Genomic DNA, 17819 nt, shown 5'->3' on the forward strand with positions numbered 1-17819 from the left:
AGAAAGTAAAATAACTACATGTATTAAAACAGAAGGTGGATCTTTGAAATAACATATATGATAATGGTAAAAGTATCTCTTTCACTCTCGCATTTAATTATTTTATTATATTCTCCTTTAAGCTCATTTCAAGTTATATGTTATATAATTTTTTCCCTATCATCTATTCTTCCCCAAGTATACCTTTTGGACACCTTAAGATGACAGAAAAAATAAAAAGTATGATTCCATACAATCCATACAAATGTGATTACAAGGTCAGAATCTGGTAAATAACTAGCAGTTGATCATCCAAATGTTCATCAACAGAGGACTGAATAAAGAAAATGTGGTATGGCTGGGTGTGGTGGCTTATGCTTGTCACTCTGACACTTGGAGGCTGAGGCAGGAGGATTGCTTGAGCCCAGGAGTTCAAGACCAGCCCACGCAAAAGAGTGGGACCCTTCCTCTAAAAACAAATTTTTAAAAATTAGCTGGGCATGGTGGTTCACAACTGTATTCCTAGCTACTCAGGATGCTGAGGCAGGAGGGTCACTTGAGCCCAGGAGTTTGAGGCTTCAGTGAGCTATGATCATGCCCCTGTACTCCAGCCTGGGAAGCAGAATGAGACCCTGTCTCAAAAAGAGAGGGGAGGGAAAAAAGAAAATGTGGTATATGTATACCATGGAATACTACTCAGCCATAAGAAAGAGTTAAATCATGTCTTTTGCAGCAAAATGGATGAAACTGGAGACATTATCTAAGTAGATTGACTCAGAAAGTCAAATACTGCAAGTTCTTACTAATAACTGGGAACTAAACAGTAGTACAGATGGATATACAGAGTGGAATAATACACACTGGAGACTCTTAAAGGTGGGAGAATAGGAGAAGCATAAGGATTGAAAAATTGCCTATTGGTACAATGTTAACTATTCAAGTGGTAGGTACACTAAAAGCCCAGACTTCACCACTGTACAGTATATTAAATATGTATTATTAGTAATATACTCTGGTACTCCTTAAATCTATGAGTGTACACTTGTTTAATTACCAATTTTTTTAATTAGCAATTGATCAATGAGAATCTTTAGGATGAAGGAACAGTAGTAGAAGAGAGAGGCAAAACTTCATTCAGAGGACAAACGTAATTACATATTATCAATAATTACGGCCATTTCTAATCAAATCCTGGTAAAGCAACAAATTCAGGTTAGCATCCAGACCTGGTACCTACTATGTATGTGTTACAGAAAGACTAACTTGTAGGACTTTTTTGATATTTATAAATTACACACACGCGCATACACACACACACACACACACACACACACATATACACATATATATATAGAGAGAGAGAGAGAAAGAGAGAGATTTTATATATGAAATTGCTGGCACATGGTAGGTACTAATTAAAGGTAACTAGTGTCATCATCATTACTTGTCTCCTAAGTTAATTCATGCTCATCATGCATATAGGCACTTAGTGGCAGAGTTATGAATAGATTTATATAAATAAAAATCTTAGATTTTTATTTCTCTTATGATGTTGTTACAAATGCAAATGAGAAGTTAGATTTATGTTTGTTTTCATAACTGCTACTCAGGCAATTTTCTCTATTTGTACCAATATGGGTCACTTGATTTATCTGGGAGTGCTATTGATTTTTTACATGACAGATCACCATATAATAGATAACAATATTACTGGAAACCTTAAACTACCCTTAACAGTCTTCAGGCTGTTGTCAGAATATTAGTTCATTGGGACTCAAGGAGTATTTTTTGTAGTCTTAATCAGAGAAGGCGCACAAGCGAAATGGCTTGTATTCAAGTACAATTAAAGTTCATTTGAGAAATTCACAGAAAATATATTGTCAACATACCTCAGAATTTACAAAAAGATACAAACAAGACACTATGGCAGGTTTATGAAGAAATAGATTCCTGAATGACCAGATTTTAATGTTTGTGGGAATCACTGGCTTTCCATCTTTCTGCCTGAAATAATAACATTTATTTTTTCAGTCCTTTTGATTAGACAATTGCTCCTAACTGGGAAGAGTTATTAAAAACAGATAGAAATCATTGGTTACCAGGATATGAGTTTATTGACTGAGTTTTTCTAACATGGCAAGAAGCTGGACAGCACTGTGTTTGAAAAGAATCTGAGTCTCTGGCCACTCAGACAGAAGATAGTGAAAGAATAGGAAAGGAGTCCCAAAATACAAATATAACCTTTGTAAGAGTTTTGGGATTGTAAACCCTTCAGGGTTCATTATTATAAAGAAAGAGTACATTTATAGTACAATCCCAGGGAGATTAACCTCCCATAGTGCTGCCTCCAAGAAGCAAATAGACATACAGACGACAATCAAGTCTTACAAAAATATACAATTACTTGCAGTACATCATAAAATTCCAACAATAACTCTTCAAACTATAGTGCACCTCTGTACCTGTAGATTCCTTTCCTTACAGGGATGTTTAACATAAATCCAAATTGAATAACATCTTGGAGTGTTTTTCAAAAGCAATCTCTGATTTCGTCACACTTGCTTTGCATTTTTCTAATGAGTAATTGCAAAATAAAAAAGTGAAAGGACGCTACACTCCAAAATGCTGTTCCACTTTGGTTGTTACATAAGTTCAACTTTTGGGGCTCTTCCTGTATTATCTCTAAACTGAGATGTATTTTTAAAGTATTAGAAATAAGTGGTCCCATCCATGAAACCCCACAATCAAATGCAGTATGATATAACATTTAGCAAATTCTTATTTACTGTTGAATTTAGTTTCTTTTAGGTATATCTTTGGACTTCCTCCCCTGATCCTTGTTCTGTTGCCAGTAGCATCATCTGATTGTGATATTGAAGGTAAAGATGGCAAACAATATGAGAGTGTTCTAATGATCAGCATCGATCAATTATTGGTATGTGCCTATTTTGTTTTTCTCACCTTTTCATGCATTGGGCAAATAAGAACTATTTTGGTATGCAGTTTTATAATCAAGTATTCATCTTTCTTGACAAGAAAGTGAAATAACTATAGAATAAATTTCAATGAGCTACTAACCATATATTTTTATAGTTGACATAATTATGTAGCTTAAAAATAATTCTTTCCTAAACTCTTAAGATTCTCACAACTACTCATTTCAGTCCTATTTCCCTTCACTACTAAATTTCTCCTAAGCATAATTCAGTATCACTGCCTGCATTTACTCACCTCCCATTTACCATGTTAGTCCCTGTAGAAGCATTACATTAAGAGAGGGAAAATAACAGAGTAAATATTTAAAACTTATGGTGAATAGATGCATATTTTATCTGAATGTGTGTATGTATATGCATGGTTATTTATATGTGTGTATTTTACATCTATGTGTTATCTATACTTTGCCGTGAGTTAAATGTTCTATTCATGGTGGGTAAAGCTTTACTAATTAATAGATTTTATACCTTAGAGCCATTTTAGGTTTCTAGAAAATTTGAACAGAAAGTAGAAAATTCCCATATACTTTCCCTTTCTCTGCACTGTTTCCCTTATCATCTTACATCAGTATGGTACATTTATTACAATTGATGAGCCAGCACTGACACATTATTATTGAAGTGCATAGTGAACATTAGGGTTCATTCCTTATGTTTTACACATTTTTGGGTTTTGAGAAATGTATAACATCACGTATCCATGATTACATATCATACAAATCATAAGGTATTATTCAAATCCTCTATCAACTGACTCATCCTTCCCTTTCTTCCCCTGAACTCCTAGTAACCACTGATTTGTTTATTTCTCTATAGTTTTTCCCTCTTTAGAATGTCACACAGTTGGAATCATGCAGTCTGTATGCAGCCTCTTTAGACTGGATTCTTTCACTTAGCAATGTGAATCACAGCTTCCCCTATGTTTTTTTTTTTTTTTTTTTGCACCGTCATAGTTCATTTTTTCTTATTGTTGGATAACAGCCTATTTAAATGCATATACCACAATTAGTTTATTTCTTCAATGATTGAAAAATATGTCTCAGTTGCTTCCAATATTTAGAAATTATGAATAAAGCTTCTGTAAACATGTACATGCAGGATTTTGTGTGGACATAAGTTTTCAACTCAAGTAAATAGCTACAAGTATGACTGCTGGATCATATGGTAAGACTGTGTTTAGCTTTGTACAAAACTGCCAAACTTTCTTCCAAAGTGGCTGTACCATTTTGCATTCTTACCAAAAATGAATGAGATCCTAATGCCTTCCATCCTTGCCAGCCTTTGGTATTATCAATGTTTCAGATTTTGACCATACTTTAATAGGTTTGTAGTCATACCTCAGTGTTGTTTTAATTTTCCATTACATAATGACATATGATGTTGACCATCTTTTCAGATACTTCTTGCCATTTGTATATCTGCTTTGCTGCAGTATCTGAACTCACATCTTAATGGACATATTAACAATATTGAGTCTTTTTATCCATTACTATGAACTATCTTTTTTAAAATTTTTTTCATCATTTAATTATATTATCTAGACAGAGAACCAATGAGTATTAATTTGGCAACATTTCTAAATAATTATATGTGTGTAAAACTCTGCAAAAGAAGATGTGATAGATGTGATTGAAAATGCAAACTTTCATCAGAGCTTTGTGCTTTGCATCATATAAATACTGTAAATATCTTGTTACACTTATACCTAAGTATTTCATATTTTAGTGCTATTGTAAATTGTGTGTTTCTAATTTCAAATTTTAGTTGTTTATTGCTGGCATATAGGAAAGCAATTGATTTTTGTATATTAACCTGTGTCCTGCAAACTTACTATAATCACTTGTTTGTTCCAGAAGTCTGTTGTTGATTATTTGGAATTTTCTACATAGACAACCATGTTATCTGCAAGAGTTAATTTTTTCTAAGGTTTCAGAACTATGTCAACACAATATGATTGATGAATTGTTTTAACAGATAATCTGTCTTTTTTCAATCAGATTGAAACTCCAAATAGCAAAGGAAAACTCTTTCAAATGTTCATAAGATGGGAGAAATTGTCTAATCTGTCCCCTCTTTTACTCTACTGTCTCTTCCACATACTCATACCAAAGTGTCATGATGCCTTGAGGAATTTAGTGTTATACCTCTTGTAGGAATATGAGAACTTCAAAGAAATATTATACTACACTGTAAATTGTAATCCAGAGGTCCCTGATTTTGCCCATTGACGAGAAAAAAAAATAGTGCACAGTAAATGCTAATTGCTCCATTTACATTTATTGCTAATTTGGACATTGTCTGCATTAGATGATGCTACTAGATTAATCTTTTGAGTTAAGATAATATTTCTCGTATAATTTTAATTTTATTGGACAGAAAAACTAGTGCTAGTTCAACGTTTATAAATAACTATATGTGTGTAAAACTGCAAAAGAAGATGCTATTAAAAATTCAATAAAAGGAGAGTTTTATCCAACAGAGTCATGATACATTTTTTTTTGGTGGGGGACTATAGAGGAGCTTATCACATTAACACACAAAACAGGAACAAGTACATCAGCAGCACCAGTGGTACTATTTTCAACAAATGAAACATAGCTATTCTTTTTAAGGAGGTTAATTCACAAGGCATGGAAGAGAACACAGCTAATCAGTCCAACTGAATAGCTCCACAGCAACTTTAAGAATGTTTTCTGTACATAGAAGGTGATACATTTGAGGGAAGGAGAAAGAAAGTCTTTATGAATTATTAATATCAACATGACTGGTAGAACAGATTTAGTTACTCATTCACTCAGCGTGTACTAGATGCTTTGCAAACATTACAGTGTTTAAGTCTTGGGGAGACCATAATACTAACAGCTATGAAGTGCTTATTATGTTCTCAGTGCTTTCCATTTGTTAACTAATTTAATCTTTACAACACTCCTTGAGAAAGACACTCTTACTACCGCCGTTTCATAACAGAAGAATCTGAGGCTCAGGGTTATCCAGTTTGTGAGTGACCAAGCCAGTATCTTTGTCTATGCTCTCTACTGCACCCTCCTACCTCCCAGTGACAATCTTTGTGATAGTGTATTCATTCAGCTAACATTTATTTAGGACCTGATATGTACAAATTACTATGGAAAACCCATTTGTGTGGGTGATGTTGGATTTGGGTATAGGGACAATGATGGACCAAGTACAGATCCTTCTTTTAAGAAGCTTACATTTTGGTGGGGGTTAAGGGTTGGTGGTACATACAGAAGTTACAATTTTAAAAGTGGGAAGAGTGACTGCCTGATTGTTACATGTTAGCTTATCATCTAACAAACAGACTGGTTGTAAACCAAGCTCAGAAATGAAAAGATGTAAATGGTGTTCTAGAAGTAGTAAAGTAGCCATTTTAGCCTGTGTAGAGACAACATGTTGTGGGAAATTGAGCCGATCTCCAATATTTTTAGATAGTATACCCCTTCAGTACAATTGGATAAGCCTGCACTTCCAATATACATTTAGCATTGATTTGTAGATATTTACATGTTGTAGTACTTCCATGTACATTAGTAATAATACACATACAATGACAATTTACAAAGAATGAGATAAAAACAAAACATAGATAGAACCTCTCACATTTCTGTCCAGTGGCCATGGAGTAGAGTAGAGGAAGTAAGAAAACAGAAATAATGCTGACTATAATAGTAGAGTCCAAATTGGACCCAGGGTAAGGATGAGACTCATTATTTCTACCCACCTCAGAGGGAAAAGGTGGTTCTGCCAAATATGGAATGCAGATTCCTAGAATTGGGATGACAAAATGAAACCGAATCATCATTTAAGCATCTTGATACTATCACCAAATTATTTTTGAGAAAGGATAACTCAGTTTACAGTTCTCACAGCAGTATATGAGATCAATATTCTTGTCAGCTTTTATTTTTATTTTTAAAATTATCTTCCAGTGCAATTATCTTTTGCTAGAAACATTGGATGTTTTTAAGTTTATTCATCATTTATATTTTCATTATTTAATTGTTTCTCATTGAGATCAAAATTATCCTTTTAACATATACAATTCAGCATCTTCAGGCACAACTCATTTTAATGTGCCTCACTTTATTGCACTTTGCAGATGTTGGGTGTGTTTGTTTGTTTGTTTTTTACAAAGTGAAGATTGTGGCAACCGTATATCAAGTAAGCCTGTTGGCACCATTTTTCCAACAGAATGTGCACACTTACTGTCCCTGTTGGTAATTCTTGTAATATTTCAAACTTTTAAATTATTATTATATCAGTTACGTGCTCTTTGATTAGTGACCTTTGATTTCACTATTGTAAATGTTTTGGGGGATCATCACTCATGCTCATATAAGACAGCAAACTTAATCAGTAAATACTTGTGTGCTCTGACTGCTCCACCAACTGGCCATTCCCCATCTGTCTCCCTTCCCTTTGAACCTCCCTATTCTTTGAGAAACAATAATATGTTCAAGTGAAAGGAAGAGTCACACATTTATCACTTTAAGCTGAAAGTTAGAAATGATACAGCTTAGTGAGGAATGTGTGTTCTAAGCTGAGATAGGCTGAAAGCTAGGCCTCTTGCACAAAACAGTTAGCTAAGTGGTGGATGCAAAGGAAAGGTACATATGGTCATACATAGGTATTCTAAAAGCAGGGAGAGTAGAAGGAGATTGAGGGTTAAAAAATTAGCTATTGGATACAATGTTCACTGTTGGGATGATGGGCTCACTAGAATCCCAAACTCCACCACTACTCAAAATATCCATGTAACAAACCTGCACATATACCCACTAAATCTATAAACATTTTTTTAAAAAGAAAAGTTATTGAAGAAAAAAGTGCCATTCCAGTGAACATACCAATGATCAGAAAGCAAAACAGGCCTGTTACTGACATGGAGAATGTTTTAGTGGCCTGGATAAAAGATTAAACCACTCACAACATTCTCTTAAGGCAAAACCTAATTCAGAGCAAGTTTCTAACTCTCTTCAATTCTGTGAAGGCTGAGAGAGGTGAGGAAACTGCAGAAGAAAAGTTTGAAACTAGCAGATGTCGTTCGTTTATTAAGCTTAAGGAAAAAAAGCCATCTTCATAACATGCAAGCGTAACATGAAGCAGCAAGTGCTAATGCAGACATTTCAGCAAGTTATCCAGAAGGCCTAGCTAAGATAATTAATAAAAGTCGCTACACTAAACAACAGATTTTTCAATGTAGATGAAACATCCTTCTGTGGAAAATAGGTGACATCTAGAACTTTCATAGCTAAAGAAGAGAAGTCAATGCCTGGCTTCGAAGCTTAAGAGAAAAAACTGACTCTTGTTAGGGACAAATGCAGCTGGTAATTTTAAGTTTTAGCAAAGTATTGCTACTGCTCATTGACAATGCAAAACTGGTTACCCAAGAGTGCTGATGGATAGTAATGTTTTCATAACTGCTACTATAACATCTATTTTTCAGCCCATGAATCAAAGAGTAATTTCAACTTTCAAGTCTTATTATTTAAGAAATACGTTTGGAAAGCTATAGCTGCCAAAGATAAATGATTCTTCTAATGGATCTGGGCAAAGAATCGAAACTTTGTGAATAGGATTCATTATTCCGTAATAGATGCCCTTAAAAACATTTGTGATTCATGAGAGGAGGTCAAAATATCCACATTAAGAGGAGTTTGGAAAAAGTTGATTTCATCCCTCATGGATGACTTTGAGGGGTTCAAGACTTCAGTAGAGAAAGTAAATGCAGATACAGCGGAAATAGCAAGAGAATTAAAATTAGAAGTGGAGCCGGAAGATGTGACTGACATGCTGAAATCTCAGGATAAAACTGGAATGGATGAGGAGTTGCTTCTCATGATGAGCAAAGAAAGTGGTTTTTTGAAGTGAATTTTCTTGGAGTAAAGATGCTGTAAACATTGTTGAAATGACAAGAAAAGATTTAGAATATAACATAAAATTAGTTGTTAAAGCAATGGAAGGATTTGAGAGAATTTCCTCTAATTTTGAAAGAAGTTATACTGTGGATAAAATGCTTTCAAACAGGATCACACGCTACAGAGGAATCTTTGTGAAAGAGAGAGTTCATCTATGTGGCACACTTTATTGTTGCCTTTTTTTAAAAATTACTACAGCCATCTAACCTTCAGCAACCACCACTCTGATCAGTCAGCAACCACTGACGTTGAAGCAAGACCCTCCACCAGCAAAAAAGTTGACAACACCCTGAAGGCTCAAATAATTGTCAGAATTTTTCAGCAATGAATTCTTTTTAAATTAAGATATACGCATTGTTTTATATATCTTATTTTAGACATAAGTCTATTGTACACATTATAGACTACAGTATAGTGCAAACATAACTTTTATGTGCTGGGAAACCAAACAACATTGTGTGACTCACTTTATTGTGATACTTGCTTTATTGCAGTGGAACCAAACCCACAATATCTCTGAGATATGCCTGCAATAAATTATGCAATCATTATCACTATCTAATTCTAGAATATTTTCATCATTGCCAAAAAAAATATTCTACCTATTGGCAGTAACTCTTTATTTCCCATCACCAGTCTCTGGCAGCCACTACTCTGCTTTCTGTCTCTAGAAATGTGCCTATTCTGGACATTACATATATGTCTTATATATATAATTCATATGTATGAAATGCAGCTTTTTGTATTGACTTTGTTTGCCTTGCTTAATGTTTTTAAGATTAATCTGTATGATAACAGGAGTTAGTATTTTATTTGTCTTTATGGCTGAATAAAATTGTGCATGGATATGCCACATTTTGTTTATCCATTCATCAATTTCTGGCCATTTGCATTTTCCATTATTTGGCTATGCAACTTTTTATGCAGTTCTCTTGGTATGAACCTAGTAGTCAAATTGTTGGACTGTATGGAACTCTGTTAAACTTTTTGAGGACATGCAAACTGTTTCTAAAGAGGCTGTACCATTTATATTTCTACCAGTATTTTATGGAAGCTCTGATTTCTCTACATTCTCACCAAACTTGTTATCATCTAACTTTTTATTCCAGCTATCTCTGTGGGTGTGAAGTAGTATCTCATAGTGATATTGATATCTATTTCCTTGATGACTAATGATGTCAAGAGCATCTTTTCATTATTGGCTGTTATTATTAGCCATTTTGTATATCATCTTTTGCAGAAATCTTTATTCAAATCATTCAACCACTTTTAAACTGGGTTTTCTTTTCATTTTTACTGTTGTAAGAGTTCTTTATGTGCTCTGGATGCTAGACCTTTATCAGATATTATAATTTTTCCTCCCATCATTTATACTTTTTATTTTCTTGATAGTGTCCTTTTAAGGACATTTTTAATTGTTGTGACATTTTAATTTTTTTTCCAGTTCACTTACTCTTGTTGCTCATGTTTTTGTTTTCATACCAAAGAAACTATTGCTTAATCCAGACAACAAAGATTTACACCTATTTTTTATTCTAAGAGCATTATAGTTTTAGTCTCATATGTTGGTCTTTGATTCATATTGAGTTAATTTATGTATATGGTGTGAGGTAGGGGTCCAACTTCATTCTTTTTCATGTGGCTATCCAGTTGTTGCAGCATAATATTGAAAATTCTATTCTCCCTCACTGAATGTCTTGGCATCCTTGTTGAAAATTAATTGAACTCAAATGCACTGGTTTACTTCTGACCTCTCAATGATAACCCATTGATATATAATCCCTATGCCAGGACCACTGTCTCAATTACTATATTTTGGTATTTAGTTTTGAAATCAGTTTTGTCCTTCAATTATGTTTTTATTTTCTTAAAATCTTTTATACTGATGAAATTACTGTTATTTATCTTATGGATTACCTACCTTTTCTTGGGATTAGTATATTAAATATGTTTATAATTTAAATGGAATCTGAAGCTCTCTGGTGATATCACATGTCTGTGCAATTACTAAACCATGTGACTCCATATACTAGTAAGTATGGTCCAGTGAGTGGCATGGACAGAAGCAATGACAGACAATAGAGAAGTGGCAGGGAATTTAAGGGTATTCTCTTTGTTATAGCTCTCAAGATCAGTTTTCATTCTCCCATTAGATTTTGATGATATTCTCATCATTTGGTAAGAGCACATTATAATATATTAAGTATAACTTTATTTATTTATTTATTTATTTATTTAGAGACAGTCTCATTCCATCACCCAGACTGGAAAGCAGTGGTGTGATCTCAGCTTACTGCAATGTCCACCTCCTAGGTTCAGGCGATTCTTGTGCTTCAGCCTCTCAAGTAGCTGGAATTACAGGCATGTGCCACCACACCCAGATAATTTTTTACTTTTTAGTAGAGATGGGTTTTGCCATTTTGGTCAGGCTGTTCTTGAACTCCTGACTTCAAGCAATCTGCCTGCCTCAGCCTCCCAAAGTGCTGGGATTACAGACATGAGTCACTGTGCCTGGCTTAAGTATAACTCTGTAGTTGTCCTATCTGTTTAAAACACCTTTTCATTCACAATTTTCTTAATTTTGATAAATAACTTTATTTTTATGTAGTGACATCTAAAGAATAAAATTTCAGAGGGTACAATGTGGGCACCAAGGTGGGAAGGATCAGGAGCTGATGTGAAATTTATACAGAAACAGTTTTCCTATAAAGCCACAAATAAGCAATACTTGGAGAAGAAAGGACTGGTTTTTCCCCCTTGAATAATCTTGGCATCCTCATCAAACATCACTTGACCAGAGATGTATGGGTTTATTTCTGGACTCTCCAATTCCATTTTGTTGATCTATATATCTATCGTGAGTCAGTACCAAACTCTTTCTTTGGATAAGCTTTAAAATCAGGAAGTGTGAATCCTTCTATTTTGTCTTTTCTTTTTGAGATTGTTTTGGTTATTTCAGGTCCCCTGCAATTCCAAATGAGTTTTAGAATCAGCTTGTCAAATTTCTACAAATAAGTCAGCTGGGATTCTGATAGTGATTTTGTTTCATGCATAAATTAATTTGGGAATATCATCTTCTTAATAATGTTTAAAAATGCTTATCATCCATGAACATGGGGTTTTTTTTCCATTTATTTGTATCTTTTAAAATTTCTTTTAACAATATTTTATAGTTTTCAGAATATAGGTTTTACCCTTCTTTTGTTAAATTTATTCCTAAGTATCTTTTCTGTTTAATGCTATTGCAAATGGAACTTTTTCCTTATTTTATTTTAAAATTATCTATGATTTCTAACTCTCCACTCCTTGTATATTTAAGTATGTTTCTTATTTCTCCAAATTAGTCTATATGTATATTAAAGACAGATTTTATGTTTGAGTCATCTTTGTATCTCACAATTAGCCCAGCATCTTAGTTTTTCAAATATTCAATAAATAATTTATGGATTGTTAGTCAACACTATAAATTAATGAGGACCCAGAACTAATTTCAAATAATCTAGAAAGCCTTTTTTGGAACATATGTTGCCTCGGAAATTTGTTATGAATCAAATGTCAGGAACTTTTTGATATCAATGTGAACCAGTTTGGGATGTTATACAATATTTTTTATCCATAAAAAGTTATTTTACCTGAATATAACACATGTTAAACTATGTAACTCTTAGTCACCAGAGCAGAGGCTGTTTCAAAATATAAAGGCTGTTAGAAATGGCCATTTTTTAGGAATAACTCAGTCTAATTGTAGGCTGTCCCTTTATTTTAAGTTATAAACTTATAAATCTAATGACTAATAGGTTATAATATACTTTTACAACTTTCAAAATTTTTAATTCTGACTGTATTCTAGAGACTTTCAGAGATTCAACTTCTGTCTTTGCATTGACAGGTCTCCTATAACCTGAAGTTTACATTTCTCCCATGAGCTTTAGGACCATTTAAATCAAATATCAAGTAGAGATCTCTACCCAGATGTACTATGGCACCTCATGCATAATAGTGAATTAATTACCATCACGGTTAGCCTGTTCCTGCTTCTAAATTCTCTATCTTAGGTAATTTTAGTATTTTCCCAGTCTTTCAATTCTGAAAGCCTGAAATCATCTTTGATAGTCTTCATCTCATCCATCACCAAATTCTGTATTTTAGTATATCATATTAACAACTGTATTCTTTATTTACTCTGTAGAGTTCTACTACCAATCTTAGTTCAAGTAGTTGTCAGATCTCACTGGGACCACTTCTGCAGCCTTCAGTGGGGTCTGGCTAATCTTCCTGCCTCCTCTGCACATTTGGCCTCTTTAATGGTACTTGAGTTATCTGTCTCAATTCAAACCTGGTACCTTTTCCTTCTTTGAAAAAATTTTTAATAAAGTCTTTCTCTCCAAGTACCTATCAGGATTTGGTCTTGCATTTGAATGGTTTGCTAACAGAAGTAGCCAAAGAAGGATCAAATTCTAGTCAAATATTGCTTCAAAAATATGTGTAAATAAATGGACAATGTTTAAATAATTATAATTAAAACAGAAAAGAAAATGTAAATTGATTACAATAAAAATTAGTTTATTAATATCAAGTTATGCTAGAGTAAAATATAAACTTCCTGTTTATATGACTCAGTAGCATGACTAATCAGTTGCAATTTAACAAGAGACATTGCCTTTTAAGAGGAAAGGCTTTTTGGTTTAGGAATAACTTTTTCAGTTATAAAAATTAAAAGACAGAGACTGCCTGAGTAGATTTTAAAAACCCTACTATATGTTGTCTACAAGAAAACTACTTGAAATGTAAATATACACATAGATTAAAAGTAAAAGGATGGGGAATGATACACGATGTTAACACTAATCAAAAAGGGAGTAGCTATATTCATTTCAGTCAAAGCCAACTTCAGAGCAAGGTGGACTATCATGGATATGGAGAGGGAGCATTACATAATAATAAAGGGTCAGTTCTCCAAGAAGACATAAGAATCCTTCCTCAATCACGAACATTCCTACACACCAATAACAGACTTAAAGAGAGCCAAATCAAGAGTGAAATCCCATTCACAATTGCTACAACGAGAATAAAATACCTAGGAATACACCTAACAAAGGATGTAAGGACCTCTTCAAGGAGAACTGCAAACCACTGCTCAAGGAAATAAGAGACGACACAAACAGATGGAAAAACATTCCATGCTCATGGTTAGGAAGAACCAATATTGTGAAAACAGCCATACTGCCCAAAGTAATTTATAGATTCAACTCTATACCCATCAAGCTACCTATGACCCTCTTCACAGAACTGGAAAAAAGCACCTTAAACTTCATGTGGAACCAAAAGAGAGCCTGCATACCCAAGACAATAAGCAAAAAGAACAAAGCTGGAGGCATCATGCTACCTGACTTCAAACTATACCACAAGGCTACAGGAATCAAAACAGCATGGTACTGTACCAAAACAGAGATATAGACCAATGGAACAGAACAGAGGCCTCGGAGGCAACGTTGACCTTTGACAAACCTGACAAAAACAAGCAATGGGGAAAGGATTCCCTGTTTAATAAATGGTGTTGGGAAAACTGGCTAGCCATGTGCAGAAAGCACAAACTGGACCCCTTCCTGACACGTTACACTAAAATTAAACCCAGATGGATTAAAGACTTAAATATAAGATCTAACACCATAAAAACCCTGGAAGAAAACCTAGGCAAAGCCATTCAGGACGTAGGTGTAGGCAAGGACTTCATGACCCAAACACCAAAAGCATTGGCAACAAAAGCCAAAATAGACAAAGGGGATCTAATTAAACTCCAGAGCTTCTGAACTGCAAAGGAAACAATCATTAGGGTGAACAAGCAACCAACAGAATGGGAAAAAAATTTTGCAATCTACCCATCTGACAAAGGGCTAATATTCAGAATCTACAAAGAACTAAAACAGATTTAGAAGAAAAAAACAAACAAACCCATTCAAAAGTGGGCAAATGACATGAACAAACATTTTTCAAAAGAAGACATTTATGAGGCCAACAAACATATTAAAAAATGCCCATTATCACTGGTTATCAGAGAAATGCAAATCAAAACTACATTGAGATACCATCTCATGCCAGTTAGAATAGTGATCATTAAAAAATCTGGAGACAACAGATGCTGGAGAGGATGTAGAGAAATAGGAACACTTTTATACTGTTGGTGGGAGTGTAAATTAATTCAACCATTGTGGAAGACAGTGTGGCAATTCCTCAAGGACCTAGAAATAGAAATTCCATTTGACCCAGCAATCCCATTACTGGGTATATATCCAAAGGGTTATAAATCATTCTATTATAAAGACACATGCACATGTATATTCATTGTGACACTGTTTACAATAGCAAAGACCTAGAACCAGCCCAAATGCCCATTGATGATAAACTGGACAAAGAAAATGTGGCACATATACACTATGGAATACTATGCAGCCATAAAAAACGATGAGTTTGGGTCCTTTGTAGGGACATGGATGAATCTGGAAACCATCATTCTCAGCAAACTGACAGAAGAACAGAAAATCAAACACTGCATGTTCTCACTTATAGGCGGGTGTTGAATGAGAACACAGGGACACAGGGAGTGGAGCATCACACGCTAGGGTCTGTTCGGGGGAATAGGGGAGGGACAGTAGGGGGTCAGGAGGTTGGGGAGAGATAACATGGGGAGAAATGCCAGATATAGGTGATGGGGGGACGGAGGCAACCAACCACATTGCCATGTAGGAACCTATGCAACAATCCTGCATGTTACACATGTACCCCAGAACCTAAAGTACAATTATATATATATATTATTATATATATATATATATATATAATTGTCAGTTCACTTTGAGCAGTAATAACACACTGAGAAAATCACTAAACTAGGTAAGAAATCTAGGTTCTCTCACACACACACACACACACACACACACATATATGAAAGAACCTAGATTTCTTCATATATATATATGAATGAAAGAACCTAGATTTCTTACCTAGTTTGTTTAGTGATTTTCTGAGCGTGTTATTACTGCTCAAAGTGAACTGACAATTTTGAGCAATGAATTGGTCATCTGAGAAACAGAGACGAAACTATTGTAAATAGTCTCTCTACAAAATTAATGCAACTCTGTGACAGTGAAAAAAAAAAGAATCCTTGCTCTGTATGTATCTAACAACATCAAACTCTGTGAAGCAAAAACTGATAAACTGCAAGAAATACACATATCTATTATTATAGTTGGAAACTTCACAGCCTTCTGTCAGTAATTGACAGATTCAGCAGAGAGAAAATCAGTAAGGTTGCCAACTTGAAAGCACCATGAATCAATTTGATCTAATTGACATTTATAAAATACTGCAGCAAACAACAGCATAATACACATTTTTCTCAAGTTCATATGGAATATTTCCCAAGATTGAATATGTACTGAGCCATAAAATACATCATAACAAATTTTTATAAAGTACAGGTCATGCACAGCATGCTGTCAACCAAAATGTAATTAAAGTAGAAATTAATAAAATAAGAAAAATAGATGGAAAATTCCCAAATGTTTAGAGATTAAAAACACATTTTTGATAACATATGGCTCGAACAAAAAGTCTCAAAAGACATTTTAAAATATTTTGAATTAAATGAAAAGAAAATACATATTTGTGTGATACAGTGAGAGCAATGATTAGCGTTTTAAATGCATAGAAAGAAAAGAAAAAAACGATGTACAATCAATAGCCTAAGCTTCCACCTTAGGAAAACAGATATGAGAGAGAAAATTAAAACTAAACCAGAAGAAAATGAATAATGAAATTGGAGATGAAATTGAGAATAAGAAATTAACAGAGGAAAATCAATGAACCCCAAACTGGTTCTTTGAAAAGATCAATAACATTAATAAGGCTCCAGCCAGGCTGACCATGAAAAAAAGAAAGAAGACAAAAATTACTAATATAAGAAGTAGAAAGAAAGCCATAACTACTGATTCCATAGGTATTAAAAAGATAATAAGGTCATATGAGTTTGATGGTTAATTTTATGCAACATAATGCATTATGTTCCTTGGCCAGGCCAAGGAACACTAAGGGTTGCCAGCAGCCACCAAAAACTAGGAGAAAGTCATGAAATGGTTTTACCCACAGAGCCTCCAGAAGGAACCAACTTGCCAACACTTTGATGTCAGACTTTTGGCTTCCAGAACTGTGAGAGAGTAAATTTCTGTTGTTTTAAGCCACCGCGTTGATGGACAATTGTAAAGGAAGCCCTAGGAAACTCAAATAAATGGTGGCAAAAGCGGACAACATCTTGAAAAAACTTTCACTAACACTCCACTTTGAAGAGAGGCAGTGGAAATGTCTACTAGGGAAAAGCAAGTGAATTGGGGAAATGACCCCTAAATATGGTAGTCTCTATGAAAAGCAAAACACTACTTTCTCAATTGGGAGGAAGCTTGAAAACCAAATGACCACTCTTTTCTCGTGCAGGCCAGCTCACCATACACCATAATGTACTTTAACAAAAGGTAAATTGTTAAAAAGACAGCATAGTGTTGATAACAGGGAAAGCTACACATGTGTGGGGACAGAAAGTATCTGTGGAAAAAAACCAGTTTTCCTGTGTTCTCCCTCAACAATAATCAACACAGAAGACTTCTGTGACCAAATGTGGGGGTTCCCCGCTCATACTCTAAGCAAGCGATCAATTCTGCAAAGTCCAAAAACTGGCTGACAATTCAATTATGACACTATCTACCTGGAAAGAGCATCATATAGCACAGCTTGAGGCTGTCTTCATGACTCCTGCTCCACCCCCATTTCAGATGCCAATCATAAACCCTAGGTTGTCTAACCTGTGCTTCTGACCCATGGCTGTAAATTGGGGATCCCACAATCTGCTCCTGGGGTT

The 17819-nt window shown here is 34.4% G+C and overlaps 1 protein-coding gene across 1 annotated transcript in view; it reads left to right on the top strand.

Moving 5' to 3' along the window:
• The window catches only part of IL7 (interleukin 7), a 67142-nt gene that overhangs the window by 4746 nt on the left and 44577 nt on the right, over window positions 1-17819 (top strand). Inside the window, exon 2 of the mRNA XM_032250753.1 lies at window positions 2778-2914. Within this exon, the coding sequence (XP_032106644.1) occupies window positions 2778-2914 (137 nt within the window). The remainder of the gene's footprint in view (window positions 1-2777; window positions 2915-17819) is intronic.

This window comes from Sapajus apella, unplaced genomic scaffold, assembly GCF_009761245.1.
Source record: "Sapajus apella isolate SASKATOON/1434 unplaced genomic scaffold, GSC_monkey_1.0 scaffold3, whole genome shotgun sequence".
In the NCBI taxonomy this organism is placed as follows: domain Eukaryota; kingdom Metazoa; phylum Chordata; class Mammalia; order Primates; family Cebidae; genus Sapajus; species Sapajus apella.